Below are 16,478 nucleotides of genomic sequence, written 5' to 3'. Positions count from 1 at the left end.
TGCCCTGATACTTTAGAACCCCTAGGAATATTATAGTCAAATTCCAGAGTTCCCAGTTCAAGGAGAAAATATTGCAAGCAGACAGAAAGAAGCAATTCAAGTATTGCGGAAACACAATCAGGATAACACAGGATTTAGCAGCTTCTATATTAAGGGACTGGAGGGCTTGCAATATGGTATTCCAGAGGTCAAAGGAGATAGAATTATAGCCAAGAATCACCTACCCAACAAAACTGAGTATAATCCTTCAGGGGAAAAATGGACATTCAGTGAAATAGAGTGCTTTCAAGCATTCTTGATGAAAAGACCAGAGCTGAATAGAAAATTTGACTTTCAAATACAAGACTCAAGAGAAGCAAGAAAAAGTAAACAGGAGAGATAAATCATAAGGGACTTATTAAAGTTGAACTGTTTACATTCCTACGTGGAAAGATGATATTTGGAAGTCATGAGACCTTTGTCAGTATTAGGGTAGTTGGAGGGGGAAAATATATGTATAGATAGATAGATAGATAGATAGATAGATAGATAGATGATAGATAGATAGATAGATAGATAGATAGATAGTTAGAGGGCACAGGGTGAGTTGAAGATAAAGGGGTGATGTCTAAAAATAAAATTAAGGGGTGAGAGAAGATTATACTGGGAGGAGAAAGGGAGAGGTAGAATGGGGCAAATTATCTCACATAAAACAGAGGGAAGGTGAGGGGAATGAATAAATCTTATGCTCATTGGATTTGGCTTAAGGAGGGAATAACATACACACTCAATTGGGTATGGAAATTTATCTTATTCTACAGGAAAATAGGGGAGAAGGGCATAAGAGAGGGGGGATGATAGAAAAGAGGGCAGATTGAGGGAGGGGGTAATCAAAAGCAAACATTTCTGAGGAGGGACAGGGTCAAAAGAGAGAATAGATTTCTTTAGACAATGATACCAGCAGTTGAATTGCTTTGTCATAGGATATGATTTCTTTTGTTACACTTCCTACCCATTACCAGATTGCCCTCCCAAAAGCCCTCATTGGGTTACCATCTCACGATATAATACAGTGCTTATTCCTTTTCCCAAATCACTACCAATATTTTTGCCAATTTGAAATGTGTAAGGTGATTCCATAAAGTTTTTTCAAGATATTTTGGAAATCAAAATCTTGTGTAAGTGAATGTTGAAAACTAAACATAAATAAAATATTAATAAAATAGAAAATAGAAATTGAATTTTTTTATAACTTCCTTTTCTCTGACCCTTTAATAATTATAGTTGGTTATTTGGGTGGTTTTGGAATGCATGCCTTTGCAGTAATAGATACATATTCTTTAGGGCCACACGTTAGGAGAATGACCAGAATGCTGAAGTCTTGAGTTTATATCACATGTAAATAGATTGAAGGAACTGTGATGTTTAGCCTGGAGAAGAAAAGACTAAGAAGGAGGGGTAATGGGAGCTGTCTTCAAATATTTAAAAGGTCATGATCTGGGAGAGGAGTTAGACTTCATCAATTTGGCCACAGAGGACAGGACTAGAGGCAAATATAACTCCCCCACACCAGGATTACACCCTAGACCCCTGAGAGTAAATTATAGCAGTATGGATGCCTATTCTAGGAAACCACCCTAACCCTTGGCATGTGTACTGGTGTAATAGACTAGTTGGCCCTTGCCCAGAGAGATAGGAGAGCAAGGAGTAGAGGAAAAGAAGTCAACACAATGTCCATGCTATGTAAGTATATACAGAATATATAATCAAAATTGTACATTCTATTTTTTATGATTTTTTTCTATTTTTTGTTCGGAAAAAAAAAACTTTGTCTATCCATAGTTCTAAAATGTATCTCTTTTCTTCTTCAATTCATTTATGATATTACCTTTTTTATTTTGGTCATGTATCTGTTTATAGCTCTTTGTGATATGTGGTGTCAGATGTTGATATAAACTTAACTTTTACGTGATTGCTTTCTAGTTTGTCCAGAAATTTTTGTCAAATAACAGTTCCTGACCACCAGGAGTTGGTGTCTTTAAATTTATCTAATGCTATGCTACTGTTTTTTCCTGTTTCTGGAACTTGTTTAGGCCTAATCTCCACTGACCAACTTTTCTATTTTTTAACTGGTATCAAATAGACTTGATGATTATTGCTTTGTAGCAGAGTTTGAGATCTTGTACTGCTAAGCTTCTATTACTTTCCATGTTCTTACATTATTTTACATGAGATTCTTGACTTTTTTTCCCCCTTCTAGACAAATTTTGCTATCTTCCCCTCTCTCCTGCCCCTGGTTTTTATGAAGTAATTCTTTGGTAGTTTGATTTGTATGACACTACATATGTAAATGTATTTAGGAAGTGAATCTACCATTGTTAATATGTTAACATTACTTGGATCAGTTAATATCTCTTTATTTGTCTTTTCTTTCTGTAAATTGCATTTTGTAGGTATATTTGTATATATTTATTGATGGACTTTCAGTTACTTTCTAAGCACTTAAACTTGGCTGATTCCTATTTAAAGAGAGGGGCTGAGGATAGAGAGGGAAGATATATACAAATGAGCAATTCCTATCTTGTAATTCTTCATGATTGGGACTTCAATGTCCACCCATTAGGGCCATTTTCAAATGTTTAATTGGCCTATCTTTACTTATGATTATCTACTTCTTGTCTTAAATTTTGACATCATCTTAATTTCTGCATATGTCCCTCCCTTTTTTTCGATAGAGAGATCTACCTCTTAGAATAAAGAATAAGAAAGAGAGGTAGAACAAAAACAAAAATCATTTCCCTCAAACTAATGACATTAACCAACATAAGATTCTTTGGAATGTTCTGTATCACAGTGCTCCAGTTTTACAAAAAGGAAGTAAAGCGCATTTTCACATCTTTTTCTTCAAGAATAAATTTGGTCATTATAACTATGTAGTTTTCAGCTTTGTTAATTTTTTCTTGTTTACTTTTTTGTAGTAATTGCCTACATTGATTTCCTGGTTCTACATATATCATTCTGCATCAACTCATGTAAGTTTTCTGAGTTATCTCTGGTTTCTTTATATACATTATTTCTTGTAGCACAATAATATTTAATTGTATTCCTGTATCATAATTTGTTTAAACATTCCCCAGTTGATGAATATCTGTTCTGTTTCCACTTCTTTATAAAAAACTGCCCTAAATACTTTCATGCATACGGGGCCTTTATGTCTTTCATCTCCTAGAAGGTTGGGGGTGGTATGCTCAGTAGTAGGACCTCTAGGTCAAAGGATGTTGACAGTAAGTCACTTTCTTAGCATAATTTCAATATGCTCTCCAGAATGGTTGGGCCACTTTACAGCTCCACAAACAGAGTATTAATATGCCTGTCTTTCTACTGTAACCTTTAACATTGATTATTTCCAACTTTTGTCATCTTTGTTAATTTGATAGTTATAAGTTGGGTTGTTGAGGATTGTTTTTATTTTCATTTTCCTAACATTTATTTAGGTTACTATTTCATGTTTTTTTTAAAGTTTGCAAATCTTTTAAGAATTATTTTTCATATGTTTTGATTAACTTATCCATTGGGGTATGGGTCTTGTTAATATATATTTAAATTTCTTGTTGCTATTAAACCCCATTTCTTCTTGTTTGGGAAAGAAGATCTTATCATTTATAGATGGGAAAGAATAGATGATAGAGGTATGTGTTAAATTAATTGATAGGTTGAAGAATTAACTGAAAAGTCAGTGTTAAGAAAAATTGTCACCTGGTATAGGGCAGTGGTGGGAGATAGGAGCTGGAGCTATGGGATGCAAAGTCACTGAAGTTTTCCCACTGTGACTTTCAACCCTCCAGGAAAGGCCCTTTCACTCTTAGGACTGAGGAATAATGATTCTTTTAACATAGCACAATAATACCTGAGGGATTTTTCTTCCTCCTTTCAGGCTTTTAAAAATGAATTGAGGTAACTAGGTACATATTACTCCCAGAGAGGACATGATTCCTCCTCTTTTTACCCTGACATTACCTTCCCCTAGCTTTCAAAATAGATGTAGGTCTCTATTGCACAGGATAAATCATTTATTGGACATTTGCAAGAAACCTCTCTTTTAAGGGTCCTATCTTTGGTGGGGAATATGAGCAGAAAGGGAAGAGTCCCCTTGGAGGTCAGAGAAACTGGAAATCCAACAGAACTTTGGTTATCTTAATGACCAATCCTTCTAGGTAAGGAAGTGGGCATCCCAGCAACACATGGATCACTCATCTTGGGTGATCTGGTGGGACAGTGGCAGGGAACTGATTATACAATGTAATCATAAGATGACTCAGGAGGAAGAAGTGAAAGGGCTTGGGAGCCAGGTGAGGAATTCATGTGCTAGATATGACTTTGGCCCAGGAGAAGGTCCCTAGGGAGAGATGAAGAATGAAAGTATTGTCAAAAAGTATTGTCATGCAGGTCTGGAGGTGGTTAACACACAGTTCAGTGATGATGAAGAGAAATGATGAGGGTGGAAAAAACAACAGAATAAAGATACATATTCCAACATTCCCCCAAATTGTGAAGTTGTGGTAAATATCTTCATGAAGATAAATGGGAAGTGGTAATTGCCTATTAAAATTCCAAACCTAGCACTAATTTTCTTCCCTGAACTCTAGCCACATCCTCTTCATAGTTCCTAGCTCTAATTCCCTTAATAATCTCACCCCAATCTCTATCACTCAGGCCACTTCACAATCTTCACTCAGTCTCCCATACATTGATTTTTTGGAGACAAGGGAATAGATAAAGAGGAAGGGACAAGCCAAAAGGAGAGGGGAAGAGGAAAGGAGCAAGAAAGGATGGTTATTATTAAAAGAGGAGAATTAAAATATCCATAAGGGGGAAGGGAATGTTAATCACTATCACTTCCTCACTTAACAATTGCTTTGGAGGAATATTTCAAGATAAATAGATAGAACCCAAACACAGCTGGGAACTCATAATTCCTGGGATCTACTAAGGTCTCACACTGATTCACATTGATTCCCAGTTACACAGCTGAATCTCAGGGCTTTCATCTCTGGATCTCCAAAGAGCCACAATCTCAAGAAATAGTCCCAGGTTTAACTATAATAAACCTGCAGGCCAATGTGAGATTCCTTACTGGGTGAGTTTCTCACATTGATCTGTGGAGACAAAGCAGAGTACTAATGATCTCAGGCATCAGAACTATACTGATTATTTTTGTCACCATGCACAAGGAGAGAAAAAATGAACTCTCTGTGTTAGGATAAAGGAAACTAAGTTGAGACTCTTTACATCCCAAAAAGTCTTCTCAGTTTCAGCTTAAAAGAAAGGGGAGACACAAGTTTGAAGAAATTACCATATCTGGTCAAGTATACAATGTCTTCCTCGTTAAGTTTGTTGTTTAAACAAAATTCTTCAAATTTCTCCTTGATTTCTTCTCACAGGACTGGGTGGCGGGCTGTAAGTAGGATGAAAGTTAGAATGTGTATTAAATCACTCTCCTTGGTCATTTGAGATAATATAGAGGGGATGGGTTGGCTGGCTGGCTGGACATGGGGAAGGTGGATGATTTGGGAAATTCAGCTGTCACATACCCAGAGATTAATTAGTATGGTGCTTTATGCTTGGGCAGAAAGGAGGGGAGAACATCTTCCAATGATTATGGAGATGAGGTCAGGAGAGACTGAGGATCAGACCAAATCTTCTAGCTGATTCCAAGAAGAGGGAAAGGGAAAATTCCCATAAGAGATATCCTACTGCTCTGGACCATCTACTCCCCAGCTCCAATCATTAGAAGAGAATTCACTGTATTGCACTGATCACAACATCAGAATCATATGTCATCTTAGAGATCATCTAGTCCAAGTTCCTAATTTTACAGAGGAGGTAACTTCAGTTCTTCCAGTCACGGAAATGGGGCTAGGGAATACAAGGATGGGTGGTGGAATCTCTGGCTAATCATAACTGGCAGAAAATTCATCTGTTTTGAAATGCCAATAAAGGTTTAGGGATAGCAAGTTCATAGGAGAGTTTTTTTAAAAAAATTCCCTTTGGTTAATTTTTCCCTTCCCCCGCAATGTTCTTCCACTAAACTCTTTCTTCTGAACATTCCTCTCCCAACACTTTGTCCATATCTCTCCTTACACTTTTTAATTATTGACTTGTATGCATAATTTGTTGTTATGTTTTGGCATCCTTTGTGGACTGATATATCCATGAAGGAGCTTCTTTATATCCCTCAGTGTCTAAGAAAGTAATAATACATAGCCAAGACATAGTAAATATTTATGAAATTTGTTAATGAATGAAGAAAAGAACATTTTTCTTGTGCCACAAAATGAGGTAATTGATAACCTATCTCTCTTCTCTCTTTCATTTTTTAGGTAAGGCAGAATCTTCCTTATTACATGCAGGGCTCAGAGCTGTCTTTAGAAGTTACCCAAAGGGTCCCAGATTGGCCAGTTTCTTCTCTTAGGAGATGCTTCCCCTAATCTCAAACATTGCATATTGTACTGGATGCACCTTTGGACACCTTCAAATCTTTCTTTCTTTGCTCATCTTTTCTGTTGGAATAAGGAAGAGGAGTGTTAGGGAGGGGCATAGAATACATACCATAGAGCTGTAACACTAATGTTACACCATTCTCATTGTAGTTATATAAGGTCGATATGATATATTCATCATGCTTTACATGTGTGAAGTAGAAAATGTTTGCCCCTGAGTCTGTGAAAATCACCAGTGCACAAAGGTTAGAATTTCTTATATATAGAATTTCTTATAGTAGTGCAACAGCATTGGATTCAAAAGACCCATTTCAAGTCATCTTATAGAGTTCCTCACCTGGCTCCCAAGCTCTTTCACTTCTTTCTCCTGAATCATCCTACGATTACATGGTGTAATCAGTTCCCTACCACTGTCCCACCAGATCACCCAAGAATTATTAAAGAATTTCTTAAAAGGAAAAAGACTAATGAAGTATTTGGAGTTGTACATCTGCAAAGTGTTTTCCCTGGAAACCTTTGTCTCATTACTCCTCTGACATCCCTGTCAAACTGTTCTTCTGATCCCAAACCCTTCTCAAAGTTGCTCCTATTTCCATCTTCCCTCCCCTCTGCCACCCAAGTCACAGAATGTTAACATTACAAAGGATCCTGTAAATCATTTAGTCTAATCACCTACTTTTATCGATGGAGAAATTGAGAACCAGAAACAGTAAGTGACTATTTTAAGATCATATATTCTTATTTATATTTACATAGTGATATATATTGATTCTCTTTGTCTGTCTTGTAATTTTTCAGGAGGATCTTGGAACATTTACCATTTTTCCTGGAAATAAAAGTTCCAATATAGTGTTTTTGTAGTGGATTTAATTTTAAAAACATATCCAAGGGAAGAGTAACTAAACAAAGGAGAGAGTATCACCAGACAGAAAGTATTGAAATTTGATTACACAAAACTTAGCTTTTGTCCTAACAAAATCAATGCAGTGAAAATTAGAGGGAACTTTAACTGGAGGAAATAAATTTTTGCAGCAAGGTTACTTGATAAAGGTCTGATATCCAATATATAGCAAGAACTGATTTAAATATGTAAGAACAAGATCCATCCCCAATTTATAAATGGTTAAAGGATTTAACTATGCAATTCTCAAAAGAAGAAATGCAAGCCATCAATAACCTTAAGAGGAAAATGTTCCAAATCACTGATAATAAGGGAAATGAAAATTAAAACAACTTTGAGGTTCTACCTCTACCCATCAGATTGGCAAAGATGCTGGGGCTGTAGGAGGACACACTGATACATTGTTGGTAGAACTGGGAATTATGAGTCCAGACATCTTAGAAAGCAATTTAGTTCTATCCTCCAAAAGTCACTAAATAAATCTATAAATGCCACTATGAGGTATGTAGTCCAAAAAGTTACAAGAAAGATGGAAAGGACCTACATGTACAAAAATATTTATAGCTTTACTTTTTGTTCTAGCAAAAAACCAAAAACTAAGTGGGTGTTCAATTAGAGAAAGGCTTGGCAAATTATAGTATTTGAATGCAATAGAATATTACTACAACATAAGAAAAGACAAGGGGGATGGGTTCAGCAAAACCTTAAAATATTTATATGATCAGAATTAGAGAGAAGTTAGAACTAGGGAATAATTTATACAATATCTATAATATTATAAAGAAAAGAAGCTATGAAAGACTTGAGAATTCTGGGCAATGCAAAGATTATTTCAAAGAACTGATAATGAAGCAGGCTTCTCATCTCAAAACAAAGTGATATAGAAGTAAAGTGCAGAACATGATACGCATTTTCACATATGACAATATGTGGATTTGATTTTCTCACTTCTTCTCTTTTATTATGAAGGAAGGTTTAATTTTGTGAGTGTGGAAGAAGAATAAGTAGGGACGTTGAAGCTATAATAGTGATGAAAAAAGGCAAATAAAAAAAGAGCATCAATGAAGCATTTAAAAAACTGCATAGGACAGAACAGATTAAGCTTTAGAGGGCAATGAACAGGACTCCTTTGAACTAATATGTTGAATTTATTATGTATCTTAAAAAAGAAAACAAAACCAAACATAGTTGGTATTCAGGTTTTCAAATGCAATCCACTTGTTCTGTTTTATGTGGAAATATTCATGTTTGTCAGTGTTTGTTAAGTTTAGAATAACAAAAAAAAATAAAATAAGAACACTTCCATATCTATACAAATAATTTCAATTTCTATCTAGAATTCAAACCATCACAAAATTTACTCATTTTTTTAGGCTTACAATAACGTGATTACTGAATTTCCTTCGTACTTCTCAAATTAGATTAAAATAAATCACCATTCTGTTTAACATAGTAGTTGTTTTTTTTAGTTATGTGTGACTCTTTGTGATACCATTTTGGGATTTTCTTGGCAAAGATACTGGAGTAGTTTGCCCTTTGCTTCTCCAGCTCATTTTACAAATGAAAAAACTGAGGCAAACAGGATTAAGTGACTTGCCCAGGATTACACATCTAGTAAGTGTCTGAATTAAGATTTGAACTCAAGAAGATGAGTCTTTCTGATTCCAAGCACAATGCTCTATCCATTGGGAGAGAGTGTAGAATATATTTTAATTCATCCTGATTATTTGAAAATCTATAATCTGTATGCAATGTTTGTGAACTAGAGTATTCAAGTAGACTGAACATCTCTTTCTTTAGTTATTTGGCAAAAAGAGAATGGGGACTTTTGGAAAGGACTTGAATCATGAGAAGAGCAGTAGAATTGGATTCAAAAGACCTATTTCAAGTCATAGAATTGCCACTTCCTAATCATATGACTTTAGGTATATTTGGGTCTGATAATTAGATATTACATTCATTGTTCTAATGTATAAAGTGGGAATAGTAATGCTTATGCTGTATGTTTTAAGGGGTTATTGGGGAGAAAACACTCTTTTAACATTAAATCACTAGAATATTGCTAGCTCTTACTACTTTTATCTAATATTATCTCCAAATCATTCCAGGGAGGTGAATAGAGAAGATTCCTTCATTCCTGTCTTACAGCTTTAACAGAGACATAGCTGTAATAATTGGTCCAGAGTCACAATCAGTTAATAAAAGAATAAAGACAAGAAATCAGGTTTAGTTTTTTTTTTCCCCTACTAGATTTCATTGCTCAGAGTTAAGAATCTAGGAGGGCTATTTTTTTCACATCTCCCTTTCTGATGTTAGCAAAGTCTTTCAGGATCTATTGAATGAAGATTAAGTCCTTGAGGGGCAGCTAGGTGGTGCAATGAATAGAGCACCGGCCCTGAAGTCAGGAGGACCTGAGTTCAAATATGGCCTCAGACTGAACACTTGACACTTACTAGCTGTGTGACCCTGGGCAAGTTACTTAACCCCAATTACCTAAAATAAAAAAACAAAAAACAAAGATTAAGTCCTTGATGTGATTGCCAGGTTCTAAGCATGATATATGCCCTCTGTCAAGATCCCAATGCCAAGAGCATCCCTCTCTTTCTACTGTTCTCTTTTTACTATTAGAAGATGCCCTGTTTTCCAGAGCTGTGGCCCAGCAAGCAAGCTGAGCCTTAAGCTTGGCATAACAACAATCCTTTGCTCTCACCCTCTGGATGACTTGCTACAGCTTAATCTGAGAATTGGCTCAAGCCAGTCCCAGGTGGTCCCGAGCTTGGATAAGCACCTGTAGGAACCACATTCCAGTCATGAAGCCCTTCTATGAATAGATTTTTTTTTTTGCTCGGCAAACTTGCCTCATTGTTATCCCTCACCATGGGGCTCTTTGTCTAGCCACAACTACATGTATGAAATCTTAGCTTTGCTGCCTTGGGTCTCCTCCTGGAGGAGAACTTGGCATGCATGTTTAGTTTCCCTTCTCCAACAGAATAAAGAATGCTCTTTGCTTATAACCTCTGTGAGCTTTTTGGTTTTATTTTATTTTCCAGAGTTGACAGTTGGTGTAATAACCTCTGTGGCTCTTTGGTCATTTATTTTCGGATTTTGACACTTCTATCCCCTCTGTCTAGTTTTTGTCTCTGTCCCCTTAGCAGAGATATCTCTCAGAACCCATCTTGTCTCCAACTGATGGCTAGTGGCTGAGAAGTGAGTCAAGGATGGTTGAAGAAGAAAGAAAACAATGGCTCTCCACTCTTCATCAATCATGATTAAAAACTAAAACAAAATCAATCCCTGAGGCTTTGTACAAGATATAATGTTATTATTCCTTAATTATCACATTATTAACTATATTATGCTATAGTACATTATCATATTAATGTATCACATTAATTATAATAATTCTTGTAATATTATTGTGATAAAACCTCAGGGCTTCATTGTGTTTTGGTTTTTAAATCACACATGCAACTCATATTGCCTTTAAAGATTTTTCATTTTCAAGTTTTCCCTTTATTGGTCATCTTAATAATAGCAAGCACATAGCCGTAGAGCCTAATCAGAAACTTATTCCTAGAACAATGGAAAGCCAGCATGCCTGTGTTAGAGTGTGGTGGATACAGCCCAGATCTGTGACCCAGCTATTTATCACTTCCTTCTTCTAGCTAACACAGGTATCACTTACCTTCCCATAAATTCTCCATGTAGCTTGTTACCATTTGTTACGATTTGGTGTAGAGAGATTCTAAAGGGAGCTCCCTTCTTGATCTTTGATGGGTCGTTTGAAGTTATTGCAATAGTGTGCCAGGATCCTGAAAGCTGTGGAGAAGGGATATTGAACATTTCAACCCTCTCATTTTATAGATGAAGAAACCAAAGTCTTCAAAGTAAAAGGTATTCCTACTCTCATCTTTCCTGGTGCATACATGATCATTTTTGGTATGCAAGAAGCCACTCAAGGATTTTAGATCTGTTACACTAACTAGCTAGGTGATGATGGACAAGGCACATTATTTCAGTGCCTGCGTTTGCTCATCTTTCAGATGGGAAAATAAAACTTCTACTTCATACTTAAAGAAGTTATTGTGAAGACTAAATGAGATTTCCAAAAATTTTACTCTATTTCTTCCTCCTAAACATGATTCTACTTCAATAATATGGGGACAGTCAGGATGGAGATTGTCACTGCAGCAAGAGCATGTGGAGTGGGATTTGAACAGCTTGTTACACTTCTGTTTCACTAATGAAAGACTTGAACTTTGATTCTTCTCTCTATCTGCCCAAGGAATTCTCTTCTTCTCTCTCTGACTGGCTCTGAGAATTCTCCCTAGGCCATGACAGAACCTACATAGTATCCAGTCCCAGAGGCTGTACAGAACTAAACACCAAAGCTACCATTTGGATCCTGCTAGCACAATGGGTGTGAATGGCAGGTCTTACAGCAAACACCTGGCAGCCCTACACTTTAGAGTGATAGTTCTGCTAGGGAACACCCTCAGCATTTATGGGCTCCTTTTCATTTGGTTTCACTTGAAGTCAGGTAGGTTAAGATGAATCACATTAAAGAATAGCCTCAGCGAGTCATGGAATTCTTGAGTTAAGGGGCCTATAGAAGTTATCTTGTCATCATTTTACAGACACAGAAAATATCCAATTTATTTAGACTGTGAGAAAAGAGAATCCGTAGCATTTCTTATACTGATTACTTTTAGAGAGGCTAGAGAGAGTACTTGTACGCAGAAACTTCATTCACACCTATTGCCTTCCCCACCTCCCATATTTACCTTCACATCATTTTGGACAATGAAATAAATTCAGGCATTCATATGCTCCACAAGTATTGAAAAGGCCAGTTTTGAATTAGAAGACACAAATCACATGTCCTTTTTATCTTTGCACAGAAGGTATTGACCTGCACTGGTAGGGGGACTCTCCTCATCTAGAAATTTCCCATACAAATGAAACCACAGGTCCAGTCTCTATCTCCTATAAAAGGTTTCTTGGACATAAATACAACAATCTACTTTTGAATAATTTCAGACTTTCAAGTGACTTCAACCACTCACATTCATTATAAGTATTCAAAAGGATAGCTTTGAGTTAGAAGACACAAATGCCCATCTCCTTTCCATCTTTCCCTCCTCTACAGATAGATGCTCTGCTTTCCTTGCTTTTTACCCCCAAATCTCTCCCCAGCCCCTCTCCACCCATCTGTACCCACTCTTGTTCATTTACATTTTGTTGGTGCTCCTCACAGTGGCCATGGTGGGCCTGGGTGCCTCTGACCAGGGTCAGTCCCATGATTAGCAGCAGAAGTTTCACTTGCCTCATGTCGGTAGCAGCTGAGACTATGAGAATGGTTCCAATGAATGTTCTGGGTCCTCAGTTCATCTGCTTTTATACATCATCTTAGAGTGGTGGTTCCTGATGATGTGGCACTTTGGAGTCTCCTTCAAATACCCCCCAAGATTCTTTGTATTAAGAATCTCATGCCAACTATAGTCTGTGAGACAAGCATCTCAAGAACCTTGACTGATGTGTTTTCTTATTCTAAAAATTATATATTTCTGAAATGTATATTTCTAAGAACAATAGACATTATTATGATGAGCTAGCTTCCTGGAATAACTGATAGATCTAAAGTAAGATCAGAGAGTCCAAATATTATTTCAACTATTCCTGTGCTAGTCAGTTAGTTAACAAGCACTTACTAAAAATCTAAAGTACATAGATTCCCCAGGAAGAGTGCCAAAGCCGAAGGAAGCAAAGTCATCTTCTTGGGGGAACTTTGTCTTGTGATAGGACGATTTAATTCAATAAACATTTATTAAGTGTTTACTTTATGTTAGATACTGAACCAAATATGTTCAGATAAGGCTTAATCCCTGACTTCATGGAGCTCCTAGTCTGGTACCCAGTAATGCACGATAAGTTATTTAAAGAATTCTCTTGGGAATAGTGATTAATTTGGGTGGAACACAGCAGACATAAAGGGGAGCAATTGCTAGACACTGATGATGCTGGCCAGGGGGAAATTACTGTGTACTTAAGGTAAGAGAGATATGTGACTGCCCTCAGGTATTAGTAACTCTTCAGCTGTGTCTCATAGAATGAAAAGATATCTTTTAAGATGGTATTTTTTAAAATTTTATTTAATATTTTACTTTTTCTCAATTACATGTAAAAACATTAACATTCCTTTTTTCCCCAAATTTTTGAGTTCCAAATTCTCTTCCCCGCATTGAGAAGGTAAACAATTTGACATAGGTTACACATATGTAGTCATGTAAAACTCATTTCCAAGTAAGTCATTCTGTGAAAGAAAACAGACAAAAAAAGAAAGTAAAGAAAAGATATCTTTGATCTACATTCAAGCTCTACCAGTTCTTTCTCTGGAGATGGATAGCACCTTTCACCATAAGTCCTACAGAATTGTGTTGAATCACTGAATTTCTGAGAATGGCTAAGTCATTCATTGTAAATCATCATAAATTATTGCTGTTCCTGTGTACAACACTCTCCTGGTTCTGTTCATTTCACTTTGCATCAGTTCATGTAAGTTAGAATGGTATTATTAAAGGTGCACCTGTAGGGATCAGGTACTTCCTGTGGAATAGGAGCAGTGAGTCTGTGAATGAGATTGAGAGAGGACTGTTTTTATTGGAGCAGTTCAGGAGTTGCTGCTGATAAAAAGAGTGTGTGTGACAGGATAAGGGAGAACAAGGACTGAATCAGTTTAGGTTGAAGGAGTCTGGGAACTTGGGCCCCTAGCAGTCTGTATGTGAACATGGAAATAGAAGACAGGTTTAAGAGAAGAAGGAGAGAGAACACTAGGGTGAGCACAATCTGTCTCACTCCACTTGTGCATTTTCATTGCTCCCACAGCTGCCACCTTAGCTCACTCTCATCCATTACTTATCACTTGGACTATTGCGATGGGGTCCCTTGTTTCATTCTGTCTAAAATCTCTCTCCTCTCCCATCCAGTCTCTACAATTCATTTGACTTGCAAATATCTCAAAGGATAGAAACACAACAAAGGTGAAGAAATGTAACTACAAAGGAAAAGACAAGTAACAAAATAATTTACTTCACCTTTAAATAGTTCTTGTTGTTGTTTAGTTGATTGGTTCTGTCTGACTCTTCCTGACTCTATTTGTTGTTTTCCTGGCAAAGATACTGGAGCGTTCTGTCATTTCCTTCTCCAGCTCATCTTACAGATAGGAAACTGAGGCAAACAGGGTTAAGTAACTCACCAGGTCACACAGCTAGTAAGTGTCTGATGCTAGATTTGAACTCAGGTCCTCCTAACTGCAGGGCCTAGCACACTATCCACTGTGTCACCTAGCTGCTCATCTCTAGATACTACTAAAAGGAAAAGCAAACAAACAAAGAATCAGATACAACCCTATGGGGTTAAAAAAAAGTAACAAAAGTGGAAACATTAAGAGATTTCTTTCTAAAAATACACAAAGGGATAATGGTGATATGGAATTTAAAGAAATAGAAGTTATGGTAGAACAACAGGCCTGAAATACCATGCACTAGGCCTCATGTGCCCTACAGGAAAATCAAGTATTTTACAGGACTAAACTGTGGAATGGGTGGGCACATTGAAAGGGAAAGGCATAGTAGAAGACACAATGAAATGTGCCACGTATCCTAATCAAATCAATGGTCAATGAAGAGAAAATAACCTGTAGTCTCTCAACAAGAAGAGGAATTAACAGTCATGCAATTATACAAAATAAAAGCAAAAATTCATAAAATGGGATAATTAAGGAAACTACATTACACTGAAAGAATCACAGAAGCAAACCAATGTTATTATTAAAATTATATGATTCAAATTCCTAAAAATTAATAAAGGCAAAATTAACTGAATTACAAGAAAACATAGTAACATGCTAATAACATCAGACTTCAATCCTACTTTCTCAGCTGTGAACAAATTTAACAGGAAATATATAGAACTGAAGAAATTGCTGGAGAAGTAGAGCTAAAAGACTTATGGCATCTTTTAAATAGGCCTATGAAAGAATGTGTGTATTTCTCAGCACCACATGGAAATTTTACAAAAACTCATCATGTATTAGAGCAGAAACAAATGCAAAAGGACAGAAAGAATAAATTCATCCTTTATAGATCATAAAACAATAAAAATAGTAATCATTTCAAGGAGTACAAATGCAAGACATTTCACAAAAGGAGACTTAACAAAGGAATCCTAAATAATGAATGGCTCAAAGAACAAATCATAGAAATAATTATTACATAAATGAAAAAGATAAAGGTGAAACAACAGGGGAAAATTGTATTCCTAAAACATACATAAACAAAATAGAAAAGAAGGCATTTAGTAATCTGAATATGTATTTTGAGAAATTAAAAAGACAACAAATAAACCTAAAATAAGCAAATAATGAGATATTGACAATTAGGACAATAGGTAAGCTGGAAACCAAAGAAACTACAGAAATGATTTTTTAAAGTTCCTAAACTCTGGTTCTTTGAAAAGACTAGAATGTTGATAAACTTTTTGCTCATCTGATTAAAAAGACAAAACATTAAATAAAAAAATTGAAAATGCACAGGATGAAGTCCCAACAAAACTAGAAATAAAAAAAAAACAGAACCTTCACAGTTATAAGGTAACAAAACTGAGAACACAAAAGAATATTTTCAAAATTATGAAACACTCAAACTAACAAAGGACCAGTAGAGATGTAAAATAATTCAATCTCAGAAAAGGAAATAGAATTTTACCAGGGATGCAAGGATGGTTCAATATCAGGTAAATAATACAATTAATCATATTAAAAACAAAAATATCCTAAACTGAATGATTATCTCCAGAAAAAGGCTTAAAAAGTATAATGCTCACTTATGGTAAAAATAATATAAAGTATAGGCATAGAAAGATCTTTGAAATTATTACTAAAATTATTTACCTAAAACCAAAAGTAAGCATCATATGCAATGGGGATACAGTAGAAGTTTTCTCAGCAAATAGAGGAATAAATTAGGATGTCCATTCTCTCCTCCATTGTGTGATACAGTTCTAGAAATGTTAGTAATAGCAACAGGACAAGATAAAGA

At 35.9% G+C, this 16,478-nt stretch overlaps 1 protein-coding gene across 1 annotated transcript; it reads right to left on the bottom strand.

Annotated features, from left to right (window-relative positions):
- Window positions 1-5,414: 5,414 nt before the first annotated feature.
- On the bottom strand, window positions 5,415-12,711 carry LOC114048477 (minor allergen Can f 2-like). The gene is made up of 5 exons (XM_027869399.1): window positions 12,616-12,711; window positions 11,066-11,199; window positions 7,232-7,305; window positions 6,589-6,699; window positions 5,415-5,434 (listed from the first exon to the last, which is right to left on the bottom strand). The coding sequence occupies exons 1-5, from the start codon at window positions 12,709-12,711 to the stop codon at window positions 5,415-5,417; spliced, it is 435 nt and encodes a 144-aa protein (XP_027725200.1).
- Between the last annotated feature and the right edge of the window lie 3,767 nt (window positions 12,712-16,478).

The sequence above is a fragment of the Vombatus ursinus genome, unplaced genomic scaffold (assembly GCF_900497805.2).
Source record: "Vombatus ursinus unplaced genomic scaffold, bare-nosed wombat genome assembly UNPS02014793.1, whole genome shotgun sequence".
NCBI classification, from domain to species: domain Eukaryota; kingdom Metazoa; phylum Chordata; class Mammalia; order Diprotodontia; family Vombatidae; genus Vombatus; species Vombatus ursinus.
Note: the sequence above shows the minus strand (reverse complement) of the source record. Positions and strands in the feature narration are given on the sequence as shown.